This window comes from Lepisosteus platostomus, chromosome 14 (genome assembly GCF_059453375.1).
Source record: "Lepisosteus platostomus isolate fLepPlt1 chromosome 14, fLepPlt1.hap1, whole genome shotgun sequence".
In the NCBI taxonomy this organism is placed as follows: Eukaryota; Metazoa; Chordata; class Actinopteri; order Semionotiformes; family Lepisosteidae; genus Lepisosteus; species Lepisosteus platostomus.
The window spans coordinates 25,324,581-25,342,500 of record NC_142624.1 but is presented as its reverse complement, the minus strand read 5'-3'; the positions used below and the strand labels follow the sequence as shown (position 1 = coordinate 25,342,500).

At 35.3% G+C, this 17,920-nt stretch overlaps 3 protein-coding genes across 3 annotated transcripts in view; 2 read left to right on the top strand and 1 right to left on the bottom strand.

Annotated features, from left to right (window-relative positions):
- Nucleotides 1-2,830, bottom strand: part of evx2 (even-skipped homeobox 2) — a 5,100-nt gene extending 2,270 nt beyond the window's left edge. The window contains exons 1-3 of the mRNA XM_088605224.1: nucleotides 1,970-2,830; nucleotides 1,230-1,474; nucleotides 1-249 (exon numbers count right to left, since the gene is read on the bottom strand). The exon at nucleotides 1-249 is cut by the window's left edge and continues 2,270 nt beyond it. Coding sequence (XP_088461350.1) covers nucleotides 1-249; nucleotides 1,230-1,474; nucleotides 1,970-2,393 — 918 coding nt within the window. The 5' untranslated portion in view covers nucleotides 2,394-2,830. The remainder of the gene's footprint in view (nucleotides 250-1,229; nucleotides 1,475-1,969) is intronic.
- A 6,002-nt stretch (nucleotides 2,831-8,832) lies between these two features.
- hoxd13a (homeobox D13a) lies at nucleotides 8,833-11,268 on the top strand. Its single transcript, XM_088605223.1, has 2 exons — nucleotides 8,833-9,592; nucleotides 10,669-11,268. The coding sequence occupies exons 1-2, from the start codon at nucleotides 8,983-8,985 to the stop codon at nucleotides 10,923-10,925; spliced, it is 867 nt and encodes a 288-aa protein (XP_088461349.1). The 5' UTR covers nucleotides 8,833-8,982; the 3' UTR covers nucleotides 10,926-11,268.
- A 3,890-nt stretch (nucleotides 11,269-15,158) lies between these two features.
- Nucleotides 15,159-17,652, top strand: hoxd12a (homeobox D12a). Its single transcript, XM_088605222.1, has 2 exons — nucleotides 15,159-15,762; nucleotides 16,053-17,652. Exons 1-2 carry the CDS (start codon nucleotides 15,195-15,197, stop codon nucleotides 16,289-16,291), a joined length of 807 nt encoding a protein of 268 aa, XP_088461348.1. The 5' UTR covers nucleotides 15,159-15,194; the 3' UTR covers nucleotides 16,292-17,652.
- The last annotated feature ends 268 nt before the right edge of the window (nucleotides 17,653-17,920 follow it).

Sequence of the window (17,920 nt, the reverse complement as noted above, 5' to 3'; positions counted from 1 at the left end):
AAGAGGACGGATGGAGGTAGCAAAAGGTGACGCTGCAGCACCCGTTGCGGCCGCAGCGGCGGCTGCTGCTGTAACACCCACATGCGGGTAGTAGTGCAGAGGCATGTGGGAATGGAAAGGGTATGGTAGACTTCCGGTGGCAGCCGCGTGCGTCATCATGTAGGTGTAAAAGCTCGGGTCCGCTGGATGAGGCCAAGACATGGCCAGCCGCTGTCTCTTATCCTTCATCCGCCTGTTCTGGAACCATACCTGAAGAAGCAGAACGCACCCTTAAAACGACGGAATTTTATTCTCTATAAACACGGTTTTCAATAAGATAAAAAAAATGGTCTAATAATAACACCTTTACAAATTTACAAATATATATATTTAAATATATTATGCACCCAATTGATGTCTGTACCTTTGAGTTGATGTAATGTTTTGCTTTGGGTTTGAAATAAAAAAAATGTCAGAAATGTCTTTCGTGAACCGGTGTATTGTCATTTACCCCTAAGGAAATCAGGCATACATCACTAAGACGCTAGATTACAAATCATAACAAAAACGTAGATTTTTATAGGCCTGTGCGTTTAAAATCGAAGAGAAATGTTGCGCTGTGTAGCAAAAACAATAGCTTAATTCAAAATAATTCTAGGAACGTGTAAACTAATTTGTTTATATTTTAGGAACACAAACTTCCACTCAACAGTTCACAGGTATTTAAAAATTATTCCTGAAGAATGTAATATTAATAGATAAAATAAAATAAATTGTATTTTCTCCTTTAAGGTAATATATTACTGAAAACGAGAATTTCATGAATATATTTTATCACACTTTAAATTTGAAGGCGACTAAAACACCGCATAAAATATGGGTATACCAGGTCTCGTTGCTCACAAGTATACGAAGATATACTTTTTCATAACATAGAACTAATATTAAATGCACGCTTACATATTTTTGTAAACTAATCTTTTAACCAAACATTTTAAATGTTAACAGAGAGAGTGTCACTACGATACATGCGGCTGCACTTGATAACCTTCCTGATTTTTATTATTAACGTTACTTAATTGTCACATGGAGATTTATTTAAAACACTATGCACGGTTAAATAATAAAACGTAGATTGAAACCAAACATGAAAATATTCGTGTTTGTCTTATGACAGGGTGCTGTGTTAATACAATGCACACTGATATGCAAAACCGAGAAATGAATAAAAATGATGTTGTTTAACAAACCTTTATAGTGGTTTCTGGTAGATTTAAAGCTGCTGCCAGTTCACATCTTCGTGGTCTTGAGACATAATTTTCTCTGTAGAACTCTTTTTCCAGTCTGGCTATTTGTTCTCTAGTGAAAGCAGTCCGGTACCTTCTCACCTGATCAGCACTCGAACTTGAGCTGCCTATCGAATTACCGTTTATGTTCAGACTGGATACTGAAGATGTGCTTGTGTTGGATGTTGCTGAGGTGCTGTCTGAAAAAACTAGAAAAGACACGGTGTACGTAAACATTAGAAAACCATCGGTTGTTTTGTGTGAAAATATATTCTCGTGACATTTTAACTACGGCGAAGTTCTTTCGATTTTACTGTGTGTGTGTATGACAATATTTCAAAATATTATTCGCATTTGTTTTTTACATTTAAGTTAAGGGCACATGCGACTAAATGCCAGTGGCAATCTACCAATTCGCTTAAAAACTTTTATTCCCTTTTCTGCCGTATATTCCGCAATGTGGACGATTTCCCCTTCCGCTATCGTTTGTATAAAATTTCAAGAAATCACAAAACGAACAAAGAACATCAGCACAAAATGCTGGATGCATCGTTTTCTTATCAGCTACAAAAATCACAATTAAAAACAAGAGCATAAGCAATAAACCGAGCGAGTGCTATGTATAGAATTGCAGTAATTTTGTATATCTCCATGTTACAAAACCACAAATATCACATAACGTGCCTAGGGGAAATATCAAATACCTTTGCTGTTGTTTTCCTTGTGCTGGGTGGCACTGAGACTGTTTGGGGAGCGATGTGCTGAGCATCCCACCTCCACATCACTGTTCATGTCTGCCTCTTGAGCAACTTCTGGGTACAGGGCGATTTTCTTCCTGTTTTCAGATGAAGAGATCTCTGAAGAGGAGGTATTGTCGTTATTCGGATGATGTGGATTGAATAGGCTCTCTATTTCGAACTTGCCTTTAGCGGGGATATCCCCTAGATTGCCATGCAGAGATGCGGAAGTTAGTCTGGGGCTGAGACGACCACTGTGCTGTGAATTTTCAAGGGCCTCCAACACTGCATTTCCAGCTGAGTCTGACAAATTCGAAAGCCTTTTAGCAGCAGCGGGGCTGTGCAACCCCCTTTCCATCAGAATCATCTCCTTTCTTATTCTTTCCATCATCAGCTTTATAGAAAAAGCCAAAGTTGCCGGGTTGGTCCTCTGCTAATGATGAGTTGCGGTAGGGGCTAATTCACATTCAGCCCTGCAAGTGTCTCTAAATAATATTGTACCTTTTTGAGCAAGGCGCAAAATTGTGGGATGCCAAAGCCAGAGAATGACTGGTCAAAATGACCTGAGCATCTTTTCTAGTTCGAAATGTCATTCATCAAATAGTAGTTGTTCGTCATTAAGGTTCGAATGACGCCGCTCGAAAAAATCATTTATTGTAACAGGTTTATAAGCAAATAAATACAAGTGGCTGTCAGTGGATGATGAAGGCGGCCTGTGGTCAGACGAATACATCCAGGTAGAGAGATAGAGAAGAAGTGAGCAGTCGTGCTGCTTGTCCCGCGCTTGATCAGAGTCTGCTTAGACTGCTCCTGGGTTTGGCCTCTGGGGTGAAATTGACAGTCTGATTAATAAAATGAGCACTGCAAGATTTCCCTCTTCATTTAGGAATATCATTACGCTGTGATTTTCTATTGTTCCTCTCTTCTGTTCTTTCTGCTTTTGCTACACTGTCGAGGACTGCACGGCGAGATAACAAAATTACGAAATCTTAAAGTTTCGTTTATTTAGTTACATCATCTCTAAATCCTTGGTGATGAAATATACAGTTATTCTTAAATACGCATATGTACACATTAGAGATTTTAAAGCACAGGATAAAACGTCAAAAGAACGTTTATATTTAGTACATAGTATTCTTTATTTTATGTCCTATTTTACATTTTTCGGGCTGACGTTCACAAAACATTACACTATTTTCTATTCATTATAATAGTTAATTATTTAGTAGGCTGCAAAGAAATTCACAATTATTACAACTTACAATTTCAGTTTACATATGGATGTATTCTTTCGTGAAGAACGTTTTACAGGTATTAAGTTTACTAACAGAATGCTTTATTTTTTGGAGTAGTCTACACATCATTACAGAATAGTCGCAGTGTTTTCAAAGTGAGAGTTCGGCAATTTTGAGGGAACACTTTTAAAAACGCGAGCTTTATTTTGGAAATCAAACTTGGATCAATTTGTCGCTACAGCGCTGAAATGAATCCACTAGACGACAGTAAAGGATTTTTAGGTGACCCTCGTTTGATAAACACAACCTTTCTTATTGTTAATTGTTCAAGAACTGATGACGCAGATGACAACGATAATAATGAAGATTGAACTTTAGTTCGAATTTTCGGTGTGCATTCTGTACCCATTTTTAAACATTGAATGGCAAATTAAACAAATCACATAGAAAAATTAAAGCTAAATTTCTGTTGACATTTGAAATTTAGGAGTCATAAACGTTTAGTATGATTTAGTATCGGAAGATATCATCTGAATGCCGCTGGCGCATTACTTGAAATATTTAAATATAACTAGACAGGTTTTGAACGTTGGTCTGTTAAGATATATGATTATTTTAAAGTTAATCTATTTGCACAATAAAATGAGCCCCCTTCATTTTCTATCTACATGCTTCCTGCTCCAGTTTAGATATCTCCTTTTTCATTTTTTTTATTCATCGCGGTCCATTTCAAGTTGTGTAATGTCTCCTTTCCATGTAAACCTTTCGAATTTTAAGGTTTTGCTACAATTTCGGATGTAGGCAACGAAGACGCGAAGTATAATAAATAAGGCGAACAATCAACGAGTGTCTGTTTTCCCAGTAAGCAGGCAGTGTGTGAGCATGGTTTGTGTTCGGGAGGTTTTGATGCAGAGAACGTGTGTGTGCGGGCTTCAAGAGAAAGCGGCTGGAGACGAGCGAACAGGTAAAGAAAACTGTTCTTCGGCGTCCTTTGGCGCCCCCAACAGTTTTTTTTTTCTGTTAAGGGTGCGAATTGAGAGGTGTGTTATTGAGAGGTGGTCAAAATAGGGCCATTGTTGATTATTTCGTTTTTATAATAAAATTAAGGTTGACAAACATGAACATACTTAATGGAATTTATAAAACAGTGTACTAACATCTTATAGAATTCACATAATTCTTGTTTTAGTTGGAGGTTTTTTTTTCCCACAACACAAGTTTTTATAAGAAATGGCTTTCTAGGCCTATGTTACATCGCTTTATAGTGTAATATAGAGTCACAAAATCCTAAATTAAATGTTTTAATCAAACCTCTAATACGCAAGTTGTATTAAATGGCGTTTTGGAAACTAAACAAAAACGTGGACATAATTCGTAATAATATATCATACATATATCTTTAATAACAAGGACATATTGCTCAAGTCTAATCACAAAAACTGATACTGTAAAGCAGTATGGATGTCATTCAGGACATATCAAGCAGTGGTTGTAACACTGTTAGCAGGAATAATACTACCACAGTCTGAGGCACTGTGGGTGCTAATTAATGGTGGAACATATCCTAAACTATAGGCTAGACTACAGCGCGACATTTTATATTCTAAATATATATTCATCCATTATTTAACACACATTTTAGATTTTTTGCCATTGTTGCCCACGATTTTCGCCGGCCTACAGGACCAGACAGAAAGTAAAGGCACGACACAGTATCGACCTTTTGTCATTACTTCGTAACCAAAGCAGTCGCTAATGTCGCTCTGTCCTTGACTTTAGTAGAATAAGTATAATTTGCTGTCTCTCTAACTACGTTTTATTGCCCAGTGTAGTGAGATAAAAGCCATAAAAGCCCCACATTGGCTTGAAGCAAACGACAGAACGGGTTATAGATCACAATGATCGTCTGGTTTGGTTTCCTACACTTTAAAGTTAGAAGTCATTCGAGCCCACAGGTGCTGCGTGTCGGAGCCTGCTTGCAAATTTAACATATTTTCGTCTTGTGTATTCAGCATGTTTTTGGATCCAGTTTCTCCACAGTGTAAACTCACAGAGCCATCTAGTGATTGCGGTGTAATATTGCAAGATGACATCTGGTGTAGTGGAATGAGATTTTCTGACAACACTGGAGTTCCTTTGTCGTCACCATTTCACTTCTGAAGACCTCAACAGACTTTTAAGGATGATATTTTGCGGTGTGGAAGTAAACAAAGGGATGTTACTGGATTTCTGTACGAGTGTCTTCGATACATTTCCAATCGTATCCAGACAGCTGAAAATCGTAAATCTTCATTCTCTACATACAGTCCAACCAACTATAATCTTGCCAAGAACCCCGCATGTTCTCCTCTCGATCACAACTGGCCGCTAATGTATATCACCTGCATTTTTAAACCGATTCTCCTACCCACAGGAGGTTGCTCTAACCTAGTTACACTACGGGACTTCACAGTATCATAGAGTTCCCATTGAACCACATACTGTACCACAGGAATATATAGTGTCCACAGGCCGTTAGATTTGAAATCCTTTTTGTTAACGTGATATTGTACGTGAAATTAAATATACTTGAAACATATTATCAATATCTTTCAAATATAAAACTTTTAATGTATTGTTTAAATACCTTGTATTCTTAAATATTAGGAAAAATGGCATTTAACTTTCCCCGCTATGAGAATGATATTCCAGCGGTAAGTAACCTCCATCAGTTTTAAGCCTCAGGCAACATGTATACATTGTGTGGATATCTCATTTTAAAAGCCAGTTTGCAATGACGGTTGATTGTTTTCCTTGCAGCATTAGATTTCGTCCCACATGTTTCTCGGTGCACACCTGCAAGGCAGGGAAAGAGATGAATCCCCTACAGCAAACATCTGACCGCTGAGCTTTGAGAAGGCATCCGAGAAGAATAGTTTTCTCCCTCCGGAAATTCGATTGAACTTTTCGCTAAAGCTTAAAGTTACCGAAAGGCAGGTGAGGCCCGCTGCTGCGATTCCAACAATAAAAAGATCTCATCAGGTCCTTGCGGAAAAAATAAATAAAAGTCAAAATTTTACACTTCTTTTTCTTTTTTTTCCTTTTATGTTTAAATATGGTTTCAGAATCAGAAACAAAAGGCTTCACATCTGAGCTAACTTTGTTTGTAGGCCTATGACTCACTTTCTAAATACTAATTCCTTTGATTGGTTGGATTTGCATGTGTCTGTCATCATAACCTTACTTAAAAGTAATTAATTAATTGATAACTATTTTTTTTTGCCATTATGGGTTGTCTTTGTTACCTTAAAGAGAAAACGCAGCAGAAAATAGCCTATACCCATCAGGCCCTATCTTGGCATGACGGTAGTTAGAAGTCTACATATGTTGCAAGTTTGTATTTTTAAGTTCATTGTCAGAAGTTGATTCCTAAAGGAGTGAGTGCTTCAGCTGATTTTGTTGCATTTGAGATATCACTAGCTGTAGCCGCCATTTTTTGTTACGTCTTATTATTTTTCCATTAAAAATTAAGGTGTGTAATCTTTTTATACTTTTCAAAGCACCACACGAAAGACACGTTTGCTATAGTATGGGCTTCTGAAATATTTTTGATGTCATCTAAGAAGGATCACCTGAAACACCCGAGGTACCACGATCTCTTCATTTCGCTATCAATGTAATTTTAGTAAGTTATATGTCTATATTCCAAAATGTAGTTAGCTTGCATACCCTCGTAAACATTTCACATCTGAAACTTTATTTCGTTATGAAAAGACCTTACACGTGAATTTCGATCTACACGTTTTTTCTGGTTTTATCATGGATCTGCGGACTTTACGCACGTCTGTACAAACTGCTGTTCTTTTTTCATTATTAAAACTCCATATATAAATACAAATACTTAGTTCTATTAATATTCTCAAATTTTGAGTGAGTTCAGATCACCATTTTAGATAATAAGTCTACATTGAGAATGATTGTTTTTATAAATTATATCTCATAAATCTTTAGTCTGCGTTCTGGCAGTTCATCGATGATTAATTCTGACTCAAAGTTGAAAGCACTATATAATATATTGAAAGATTGGCTTTAATTCATAAGTCTGGCAAGGAACTTTTAGTCGAAGAATGATTTATTGTTACCTAAGCTATACACAATCTATTTAAAAATTGAATTCCATAATTAAACGTATTAGGTCAGAGACGCATGTGTCCATGGTTAATACATACTTTATTCCGAATTACAGAGTGTTTGTTCTTATTGTGTGAAAAATACTGGATGATATATGTAGAACAATTATTTTAAAGTTTATTTTTTATTGTGCTGTGGTTTCTTTATGTAGAAATGTTAATGTAAAAAACATTATCAAACTTACAATGCTTTGTAATAAGAATGGCTTACTGGTGAACTATGGTATATGAGTTCGATATATGATTAGATAGATTTAAAAAGAATATTGAGAAATTTTGTCAGCATTCCCTTAACCACCCCAAGGGTATAAGTGAGGAATTGAAAAAAGGCAATTAAAAGTTTCAATATCATTTACTTATATAACAATGAGGGTTCGATATTTTTGTCAACCAAACCAAACCAAAATATATTTGACCTAAGGCCCAATGTTATATTTGTTACTGTTATTTGGCACACAGTGTGATTTCTTAAGTAGTATCTATAAAGATATTTTTCTTGACAGCTCTTCGAAGAAATGCAGACAATTCAGACTGTTTTGTACACTTAATAAATTCAGTTGTAATCACAGATATTGTTATAATCTGTTAAATGGTTCTATACATCCTGTTTTACCAAATATGTTTAAATCGAAAGTGTGCCGCACTTTAGTCAAATTGATTAAACTGTTTAAAATTATGTATGAAATCGATTAGATTTGTTTGTGGAATACTATGTAAAATTAAAATACATATATAAATGAAATTGAGTAATTAAAGATTACATTGTTATTGTGCGTATTTTATATAATCTTTATATAGTGTTTATATAGTGTTGGTTTAAAATACATTTTATTCTGAGAGGTACGAGAGGAACTGTTCACTGTACTTTCAAATATTAGTTGTATTGCTCTGTAAACTATGCTACATTTGCATATTAGTTACGTCTTTTAAGAACATGTCCATATTGAAATCTTTAGGATCTATGCGCAGCTTGCCAAGGTGTTAAAAAACAAAAATTTGGAACTTGAACATATACTGTAGGTTCAGATAAGACGCACAAGGTATAATTCAGTATACCTTGATAAAATGAACAAAACATAAATTAATCTACCTATTTAAACAATTGTAAATGAGTCATCTGCTTTGTTCCATTTTCAGCTATTGAAAACTTCGTTTCAAGCAGAATATAAAAAGACAAACGTTTTTAAAAATAAACCGTATTTTCTCTCCTGTATGATTAGTCGACTCTCCGTCTGCGATTAAGAAAGCTTGTAGTTCAGTTCAGTGCTATAAATTAAAATTTCTTTCCAATGAACATTTCTAAGGCCATATTCAGTTTATTGTAACTCTAGTTCTAATGTTCATGCTATTTGCATATCACGTGAATGCGTCCGTCCAACCACAAACTCCATGTTCCCAGTACTGTAATTAGTTAGAAAAAAATACATATATATAAGGATAATTTGTCTTCATCAGTGACTGGGTTTTATGTCCCTTATTGCTCTGAGGTAACTTTAACACTGCAGGAATGCCATGTCGTTTTCTGGAGTGATGTGAGGGGGTTTTCAAAGGGGTTTTCGGCAGAAAATCACAGAAAATGGAGGGATTGGGAGGGGATATCCCTTCATCTCAGCGCAGGACTTTCTTTTCTACTGCTTTTGAGGCTCATTCAAGCCGAGCTGCACCAGGCTCGTCGGTATATTCATTTGGCGATAGATCAGACTCGCGCGGCCCAGATTCAATAAAACCCTATACGCCTCTTCAAAGTTCCGCAGCGTCCGCAAACGCGTCTATCGGTTACAGCTGTCATTTTGGGAACAGTTATTATGGTTGCAAACTCCCACACAGTGCCGGATTTCAACGGAGCGTGATGAAACACAATGCACACGAGTCTGTTGGTGGACATTCCGAGGACATGTATATGGATATTTCAGGTTTTACCGGCAATAATATGCACTGCAGCGAATTTCCCGGGAGAGCAAAGGAATTTACCGTCTACCAAGGATATACAGGTTCCTACGCACGGTTCCCTGGCTATATCGATGTACCTGTAGCACCAAGAACTGGTGTTGGAGATTCAAGGCATGAGACTGTTTTACCGATTGAGGGTTATCAACCATGGACCTTGTCAAAGAGCTGGAACAGCCAACTTTATTGTGCCAAAGAACAAATGCCCAACTCGCATATCTGGAAGTCGTCACTCACAGGTAGGCTGTAATTTCCTTCTGCATTTTGACCATGAAAAAGAATAGATTCCATGTGTCTTATAAAGAGAAACTACAGAGACAGAACTGTAAAAGACTGGTGTAAGACGACTTAAAACTACCCAAGTGTCTTAATTATACCGACAAATACTCAACTTTGACATTTCTAAAGTAACTTACAAGATTTTGGCATAATGATTATGTTTGGCGAAATGAAAAATAAATAAAATAAGGAATAAATCAGCACCGCGACTCTCACCAGGAATAGACAGTTAGAAAATGGATGTGTGGAATAAATACGTTTGTACCAATATAGGTGAACAAGGAAATGCATGTAATTTGTTTAGCATATACACAATATAATAATAATAAACCTGGTGGAAATCTTACCGTGTAATAATACCGTGTTACTTATATTGTCCGGGCAATAGACTAATATACATTATGTATGGGTGACTGGAATAAACGTTCTGCGTTCAGTAACAAGAACCTATAAAAGATTGAAAAAGCGTATTTTAAGGACACGATAAAACTTGTTTTGAGAAAAAAAACTCCGTTTGAATAATGAGACTTTGACTAAAGTCTCATCTGATTTTGAAGGTGCGATGAGCATTAAAAGTAAAATAAAACGGGCTTGCGGACAGTCTCAATACAACTTTATCCGAATGACAGAATAGGAAATAATTACTTTTAAAAAATAACAGCAAGTCAGCCAAGTCCATCCTTGCGGTGATGTCCCTCGGCGCTCCGTAGGCCGAATACTGACTGATCCCCCATTGTCGTGTCAGATCTGCAAACTTCTTTTAGTAAATACGTTAAATAACATTAACTAATGTCATAACACAGAGAATATATTTACGTGAGAAACCAGATTCAGTTGATGATACATTAAAAAACAGCACGCTCACCGAATTAAAAAAAAAAGTTTTAGGCCCTGAAAAGTTGCAAGAGTGTTTAAAATTTTGAGGTGACACTGGAGAATATGAAAAAAATAAGATATTGCAATAATATTGTCTTTTTTTTTCTCTCATTCTGGGGCTACGACGCAAAACAAACGGCTTTCCATTTTCGTCTTGAAGGAGACGTGGTGCTAAATCAAGCAGATGTCAGCGCGTACCGGCGTGGGAGGAAGAAAAGAGTGCCCTACACAAAAGGCCAGCTCAAGGAGCTTGAACGAGAGTACACCCTCAGTAAATTTATTACCAAAGATAAAAGACGGCGAATCGCTGCGTCAACCAACCTGTCTGAAAGACAAGTCACAATTTGGTTTCAGAATCGCAGGGTTAAAGACAAGAAAATATTATCAAAACTCAAAGACTTTGAAAAGTATTCGTAAATATCTTCGACTTATACACAACAAAGCTTTTAACTCTTTCTCTTATTTATTCAGTCAGCTTTAAAGTCAAGCCCTCTATTATGCGGAAAACGGTATTTGTCTACCATTATGAGCCATTATTCTTTGTTGTATATGTGTGTGTATATATATGTTTATGTACTGTACAAAGGTTTTATACATGTATGCGTTGCTCCATGTCTGTTTTTGTGTCGATTTGTGACATTAAATCTATAGTGTGTAACAAGTATATGTGTACTGTAAAAATACATAACACCGTCTGTGACTATATATCTGCACACACACTTGTTTTGTGTTTGTAACATTAATAAATGTCTTACAAGAACTTTATTTGGTGTGTGGTTAATAGGATTGCCATATTGAATAGCAGTTGTTCTAGTTTAGGTTAATCCGAATATATAGTAATACTATGAGGTTATTACTTTTTCCGTCTTTAAGGGATATATTTTAGGTTGGTCCTTTTAACCCCATGTTTTTTTCCCTAAAACGTGAATTGGGAAAAAAATCGGGTATGTCATTTTTCCATCTCGAATTGATCAGTAGTAAAATATTATATTTAATGTATTCCTGTGCTTTATCTGTAAAACAGAAACAGTATTACTAATACTTAAATACAGACGCTAACGAAGAGAAACAATTAGCGTCTATTAAATGATCACAATGAGGTTTCAAATGATTCAAAATCCTGTTTTCTTTGAAAATAAAAAAAATATTCTAACATCCCTTCTTCAATCTTTACGGTATTCTATTTACCTATATTTACGCTATGACTAATGGCCTGCATTTCAGTTTGATCAATATTTTGTAATCTAATGTTGGTATAAATACAAATATATATGTAGCATACATTTATATATGTAGTTCAGGTGGGTACTGTAGCTGCGTCAGAATGCGTAGGCTGCAAAGGAACAAGTAATAGGTTTATTCCATGCTGAAAAGAGAAGAAAGAAAACACAACGTTTCGTCCGTGGAGCGTTCTTCAGGCGTCAATATGTGTATATGTAGCTGCTTACTAGTAAATGGGTTTTCATAGATTAGTTAATTTCGTAAAAACAATTAATTTATTAAATTTTACTAATCTAATATTTATTTTAGATATTAATTTCTGCCAACAATTAAAATTGCGAATAATATCTCAACTACAACTTCGGAACTTGAAGAGGAAAACTGTAAGATGCAGTCCAGTGATTTTCAAAAAGTTCTCCCTGCTAATGTGGATGTGTGTTTTAATTTAAATGTTAGATCGGCTATGTTCCTTAACCTTCCTTTTGCGTTCTTTTACAATTACACGCTCCTGGGATTAACTGTAAAAGTTGCAGGAACATGAAAATAGTGGTTGTATTGAAAATACAATTTACATACCTTTGTAGCTATTCCAAACGAAATAATTTTATGCCGATTTCAGCTTCCTCTAAAGTTTATTTGAACTGAATTTAATCATGAAGATGGATAAATGTCCTATTCATTCACTTCTGAGGTTAACAATGTCCTGAAAATAATATCCTTGTTAGTCTTATACTGATGCAATAGTTACGCACAGAATTGCTGTATCTTACACATTTACGAGTTGTTTTTAATGAACTACTTTTTTTTTCAAATCATTTGCCTCTTTAAAGACATATTCTTTAAATTTTTAAATGTGAGAATACTGAAATGGTGTCTCTAAAGAAGTAGATTGTTCCGCCTCCTGGTATCCTCTTACTTTACCATTGACCTTGACATACATTTATAGTGTTTGACCTTGACTTTATTCCTATTCATGAATAACGAGCAGTCTACAATTCATGAGGCTATTTCGCCATCTACTGGTTCGGATGTGTCAAAGCTAAGAAATGGCTGTGGAGTGGTAATGTGGATGCAAAGAAACCGGTTCGGCATTATTAAGAAAAAGAACATCTACACATATTGATATTTAAACCACTAAATTATCTAAAGCATATTTTGGTTTGTTTTTTTATATAATAAAGATAAATAAACACAAGATCAGTCGCTTTCTTTTATTTATTATACGCACTGAAATGTCTTTATTTTTCAATATTAACATTGCCAATGTCTCCTTTGTGAAATATGTGAAAATATATAATTTGTTATACTTAACATTCTTCAAATTCGTTGTTTATTTTTCTTTACGGTTACATTCTCTTTGATGATTTTTTCCCGTTAAAACACATTTATTTTCCAGTTAAAAACAATAAGATAGTTCAATACGAAATAAAGCAAGCTGATTTTTACTGAAAAACAAATAAAAAGTACGTGTCGCTGAGAACTGATCTCAGTGCCCCCTTAACTCTCATATTTGTTACACATTTATGTCACTTGTTGAATAAGCAAGTATTTTATTTTTTCAACAAACAACATACAAAAATCAGAAGTCATAATTACAGAATTATAATTAATGACGATAAAGAAAGTTCTATAATTAAGAAGGAGCTGATCAAACAACGAATGACAATTTACATTTAAAGGGAAACAGTACGTCGGTGTAAAATAGTTGAAAAAAGTCGAGAAAGTGAGGACTGTGATCTTGAACTACTAATTAAACTTAAAATTAACTTTATTAATGAAAAAAAATGAAACAATTAGAGTAAAACGATACACGTGTTTGTTTGTTTTTCTTCTGGTCTGTAGAGTTCACATGGAGTCTCAAAATTATTCCAGATTTTACAAGACTCATGAAAACAATTTAGGCCTGACTGTCGCCTTTCTTTCCGGGGATGAGCTGATGACATATTGTCTCTTCTTGGAAAAGATTTTACCCTCTTTTCTTCATTTGTAAGTTAAAATTTATGTGAAGGATAAAATCACTCACAGAGGAAGTATAATTATGAGGTTATAAATAAATTCTCTTCTGACCCATTATTTTCGCGAGGAGAACGTACTGAATTTTTCGTTCGGATCATAGTTCAACAACTCAATGTAGCCTAAAATCCACCAGCCAGCTATAAACATTAATCTTTAGTCGTAAATTCGAATCCAATTGAATTTCGAAGGCTTGGAAGAAGGGTTTGTAAAGATTGATATTTCGTGGCTAATACTGGGGATGGGTTAAATAAAACCGTGTTTCTCATTATTATTAGCAATATAGATTTTTTTTTCTCCAGAACAGTTGCTCCAGAAAACTGTTGAACCAAACCCAGTCAGTTTAACTTGGAGTGTAACAGCTGTAGTTTTTATTTTCTGGTGCTGTATTTGTTGAGTGGAATTTGTCATTGGCAGTTGTTCATTTTTGTTAAAATGCAAGCTGAATAAGATGGGTTGGGAAGCACATTTTCTTAGTAATTACAAGAAACAGCTTTGACACGACGACGATAGGCTGAGGATCATGTTTGCTTAACAAATAATAAACGACTTTAAAACGTATAAGAATGCACATTTCCTTTAAAAAAATTAAAAACCCCGTAATAATAATATTGATTATTTTGCTGTCGTTTTGTCAGTTTATAGTTAATGCATTTTAACCCATATAAATTCACCCTAAATATTGGTTAGATATCAGTAGGTTAATAAGTACATATTACGTATGCGAGCAAGCAGTGGTTAAGTCCAGACTGAAAGCTACAAAGAAAACACATCAGGTGTGCGATACATTTCTTAAAATAACTTAAAATCGGGTTAGCATTGGGGAAAGATTTTGTAAGAAAAAAATACTTGAAGGCTTTTTGAACCTAAAAAATAAACCATTTGGATCAATTGTTGCGGAAGAGGAAAAACGTAAACATTATGTACGAAGTTAAATTTGGTAAATTAAAAGTTTAATAGCTTAGCAAGGAATTGTACTTTGACTTTAGAGTGACTGATAGAAAACTAGTGCATGCTTGCTTTTGGAGCTTTTCCTACCCCAATGCATTTTGAGACATTTCCTTCGGTAAAAAGTACTAAAAAATGAACCGTATTCTCCAATCCTTAGAGGCCTCAGAACAATTTAAGTGGCAAGTTTTGCAGCAATTAGAGTAAACAATGCCGTGAGCTTTTAATAATCACTTTCATTTTTATCAAAGTATATTTTTTTATCATTGTTTTATTTGTTTGTTGAACAAAAGTGAAAGAGATGATATCGGAATTTAAGTTTCTTTACACCACAGACAACAGTAAAGCCACGAGCATGAAGCTGGAAGAGGGGGTTAAGGCGGAGCTGAAAAGCAACGTTTGCAGAGCACGTGACGCATGTTTAGCAAATCATCAATTACCTTCTTTAATTCTTGAGGAGCAGCTAAAAAGGGCCATGAGAAGGCTTTGTGCAGCTCCTCGGAAATGTGTGAGCGCAATCTTCTCAATTCTGGCTATGTTGGGTCTCTGTTGAATTTCCCCTCTCCGGACTCCTTTTATTTCCCAAGTTTGCGGGGGAATGGAGCGCAGCTTGCTGGTCTTCCCCCGATATCTTACACCCGGAGAGAGGTGTGCTCGCTCCCGTGGACTTCCCCAAGTTCGTGCGCATCGCCGCCACAGAGCCGCGCCTACAGCGGCTATTGTCAGTCCTTTCTGACCAATTCATTACCACTAAGTACAAATCCTAACCACCACAACAAGGGACCACTGGAAGAATCGAGTAAATACTACTTCCAGGATGCAGACCTCAAAGCAGAGGAGCGATGTAGACAAGCGCCATCTTTTGCCGGTGAACAAGGAGTTATCAGCTCTTCCATCTCCACCAAATCCGAATTTTCTAACTTGGATAGACAAATGCAGAGATCAGCAGTCAATGCTGACCTGAGCATCAGTGGCCAACCAATTACAGAAGGCATCAAGCCGGCTTTCAACTTAGATATGACAATGCAGTCATCTTCAGGTCATTCATGTGCAAGAGCAACTGTTGCAGATGGTACGAACTTCTTCATCAACATTTTCTAAACTTGATGTCAACCTTAAAGAACACACAGCTCCTTTTGTGTGGGTATGTTTGTGTATGTAGGATGAAACTGTTTGAAATATAGTAAGACGACTGCTTACGAAGGCTGTTTGTACATTTTACTGTATCTGAATATGCATATGGAGCTGAATTGAATATCTTTGTGGCATTTTCCTGCAACCATATAGACACGTGGAGTGAAAGAGTGAGAAGCAGAACGCAATTATTGACCTATTTTCACGAAATTGTTTTCATGTTTACAGGTCCGCCTTGGTGTCCTTCGCAAATGAGGACGAGAAAGAAACGGAAACCTTATACAAAACAACAGATTGCTGAACTTGAGAGTGAATTCCTGCTGAACGAATTTATCAATAGGCAGAAAAGGAAGGAGCTGTCGGACAGGCTGAATTTAAGCGATCAACAAGTCAAAATCTGGTTTCAGAATCGGAGGATGAAAAAGAAAAGACTTGTCACGCGAGAGCATGCACTCTCGATATACTAAATCCTAAATGACAACACTGCAAGAGACTCATTTCCAGTAGAGGAAATATTTTCGAGAGCCAGATGTATGTACCACAGACAAATATATTTGGTAAAATATTTTGTCTGAAACTCTTCATAACGTGTAAAAATACTAGAATCATAAAAGTAACACTTAATCAGAAGAGTTTTACACCTCACAGGTGCTGCTGTATCTTAAAAGCTGGGAAATGGGTACCTGTCATTTAATTATAATTGTGCCATTCTGTTGGGTTTTTTTTAATTATTATTCTGATGTAGGAATGAAGTAGGAATCTATGTTTATATTATGCGAATTTAAGTTAAAAAATATTTTTAGTCAGGCATGCAATCTGTATTTAACTATATATTTTTTACACTTTCTTTTACTTTGCAAAACTGTTTGCAAAATATTACGAAATATTTAATTGTAATTTAAACTGAATGTGCTGATTGCACGTCTGTTACCTGTATCTACATTTGCAAGCTATCGTTATATTCGCTATCTTTGTATTTTAAACACTTTATTTAGAAAAAATAAAGACAATAAGAATTATGAGAGAAACGCAGACCAAGAAACTCTTTAAAATTCATCACTTCGAATCATGTTTATTATTTTGAAAAGTACATGACATATATTTTTGAATGTTTTATAGTAAGCTTTTGTCTGTCAGTAATTCCTATTTTACCATTATTTGATCCACCTCAGATTAAAAGGAAAACGTCTGACCATCAATTTATTTAGTATTATGGAAATTGAAGGGTCTCTTGTCTAAATAATGTGTTAAACTAAACAATTATGATTCTGGAATGAAGATAATTTGTTTAATGCAATATGTTTTTAGGTTCATGGATGGCGTCAATGTCAGGTGCATAAATCGTTAAGACATTGGAAATGAAATTAATTTTCCGCCATCTCCAAATATCCCGTGCTTAGTGCAATATGTACAATTAATTTCCGGTCAGTGCCGGTTAGTGGTTTTCCAGTGTGTTTATTTTGGCTAAAATGTGATTCTTTTTCTAAGGCCAGTTTCATTTTAGAGATCTCATGTTTAAAATAAATCTCTTTTAATCGATACAGGTTCACGTACGTGTGCGTGGTGTCATCTATCACTGTGTTCGCGTTACGTTCGAGGTTTTGATTCATGTATCATTTTACTTTAATCTTAATATTCGTCTTAAAATATTTTTATGGCTGTTATAGAAATTTGATTACGAAAACATTAACAATTAAATATAACATCAATATCTATTGTTAGACTGAAACTCACAGCGAACATGACCTTAGAACTGATATATTCTAACACACCAGGTATCATTAATACAACCCTTTCGGTCAATTCTTACATATTAGTATTTTATTTACATATTACCCTTGCAAATTCTGGCAAAATCCAAGGAATTTGATTAATTTTACCTTCCTTTGTAGATTAATATATTTAAAATTGAGATCCAAAGAGCGAATAATCTGTTTACGTAGTAACAGAAATAGCAAAAGATCCGTTGATCACATCATCTAACAGCATTTTGCAGCATTTTAACTTGATGAGACTCATATTCTTACTTAAATAGATACAATTAAATATTAGTTACTTTCTAAGGGTTTTTTTTTAGACTTAGAAAGGAAAAAAAT

What these genes read in the sequence shown, in the direction of transcription:
- hoxd13a (XM_088605223.1), top strand. Translation starts at nt 8,983, where the DNA reads ATGGAGGGATTGGGAGGGGATATCCCTTCATCTCAGCGCAGGACTTTC. An exon ending in CTGGAAGTCGTCACTCACAG is followed by an intron (nt 9,593 to 10,668) that starts GTAGGCTGTAAT and finishes TTCGTCTTGAAG; the next exon opens with GAGACGTGGTGCTAAATCAA.
- hoxd12a (XM_088605222.1), top strand. Translation starts at nt 15,195, where the DNA reads ATGTGTGAGCGCAATCTTCTCAATTCTGGCTATGTTGGGTCTCTGTTG. An exon ending in AAGAGCAACTGTTGCAGATG is followed by an intron (nt 15,763 to 16,052) that starts GTACGAACTTCT and finishes TCATGTTTACAG; the next exon opens with GTCCGCCTTGGTGTCCTTCG.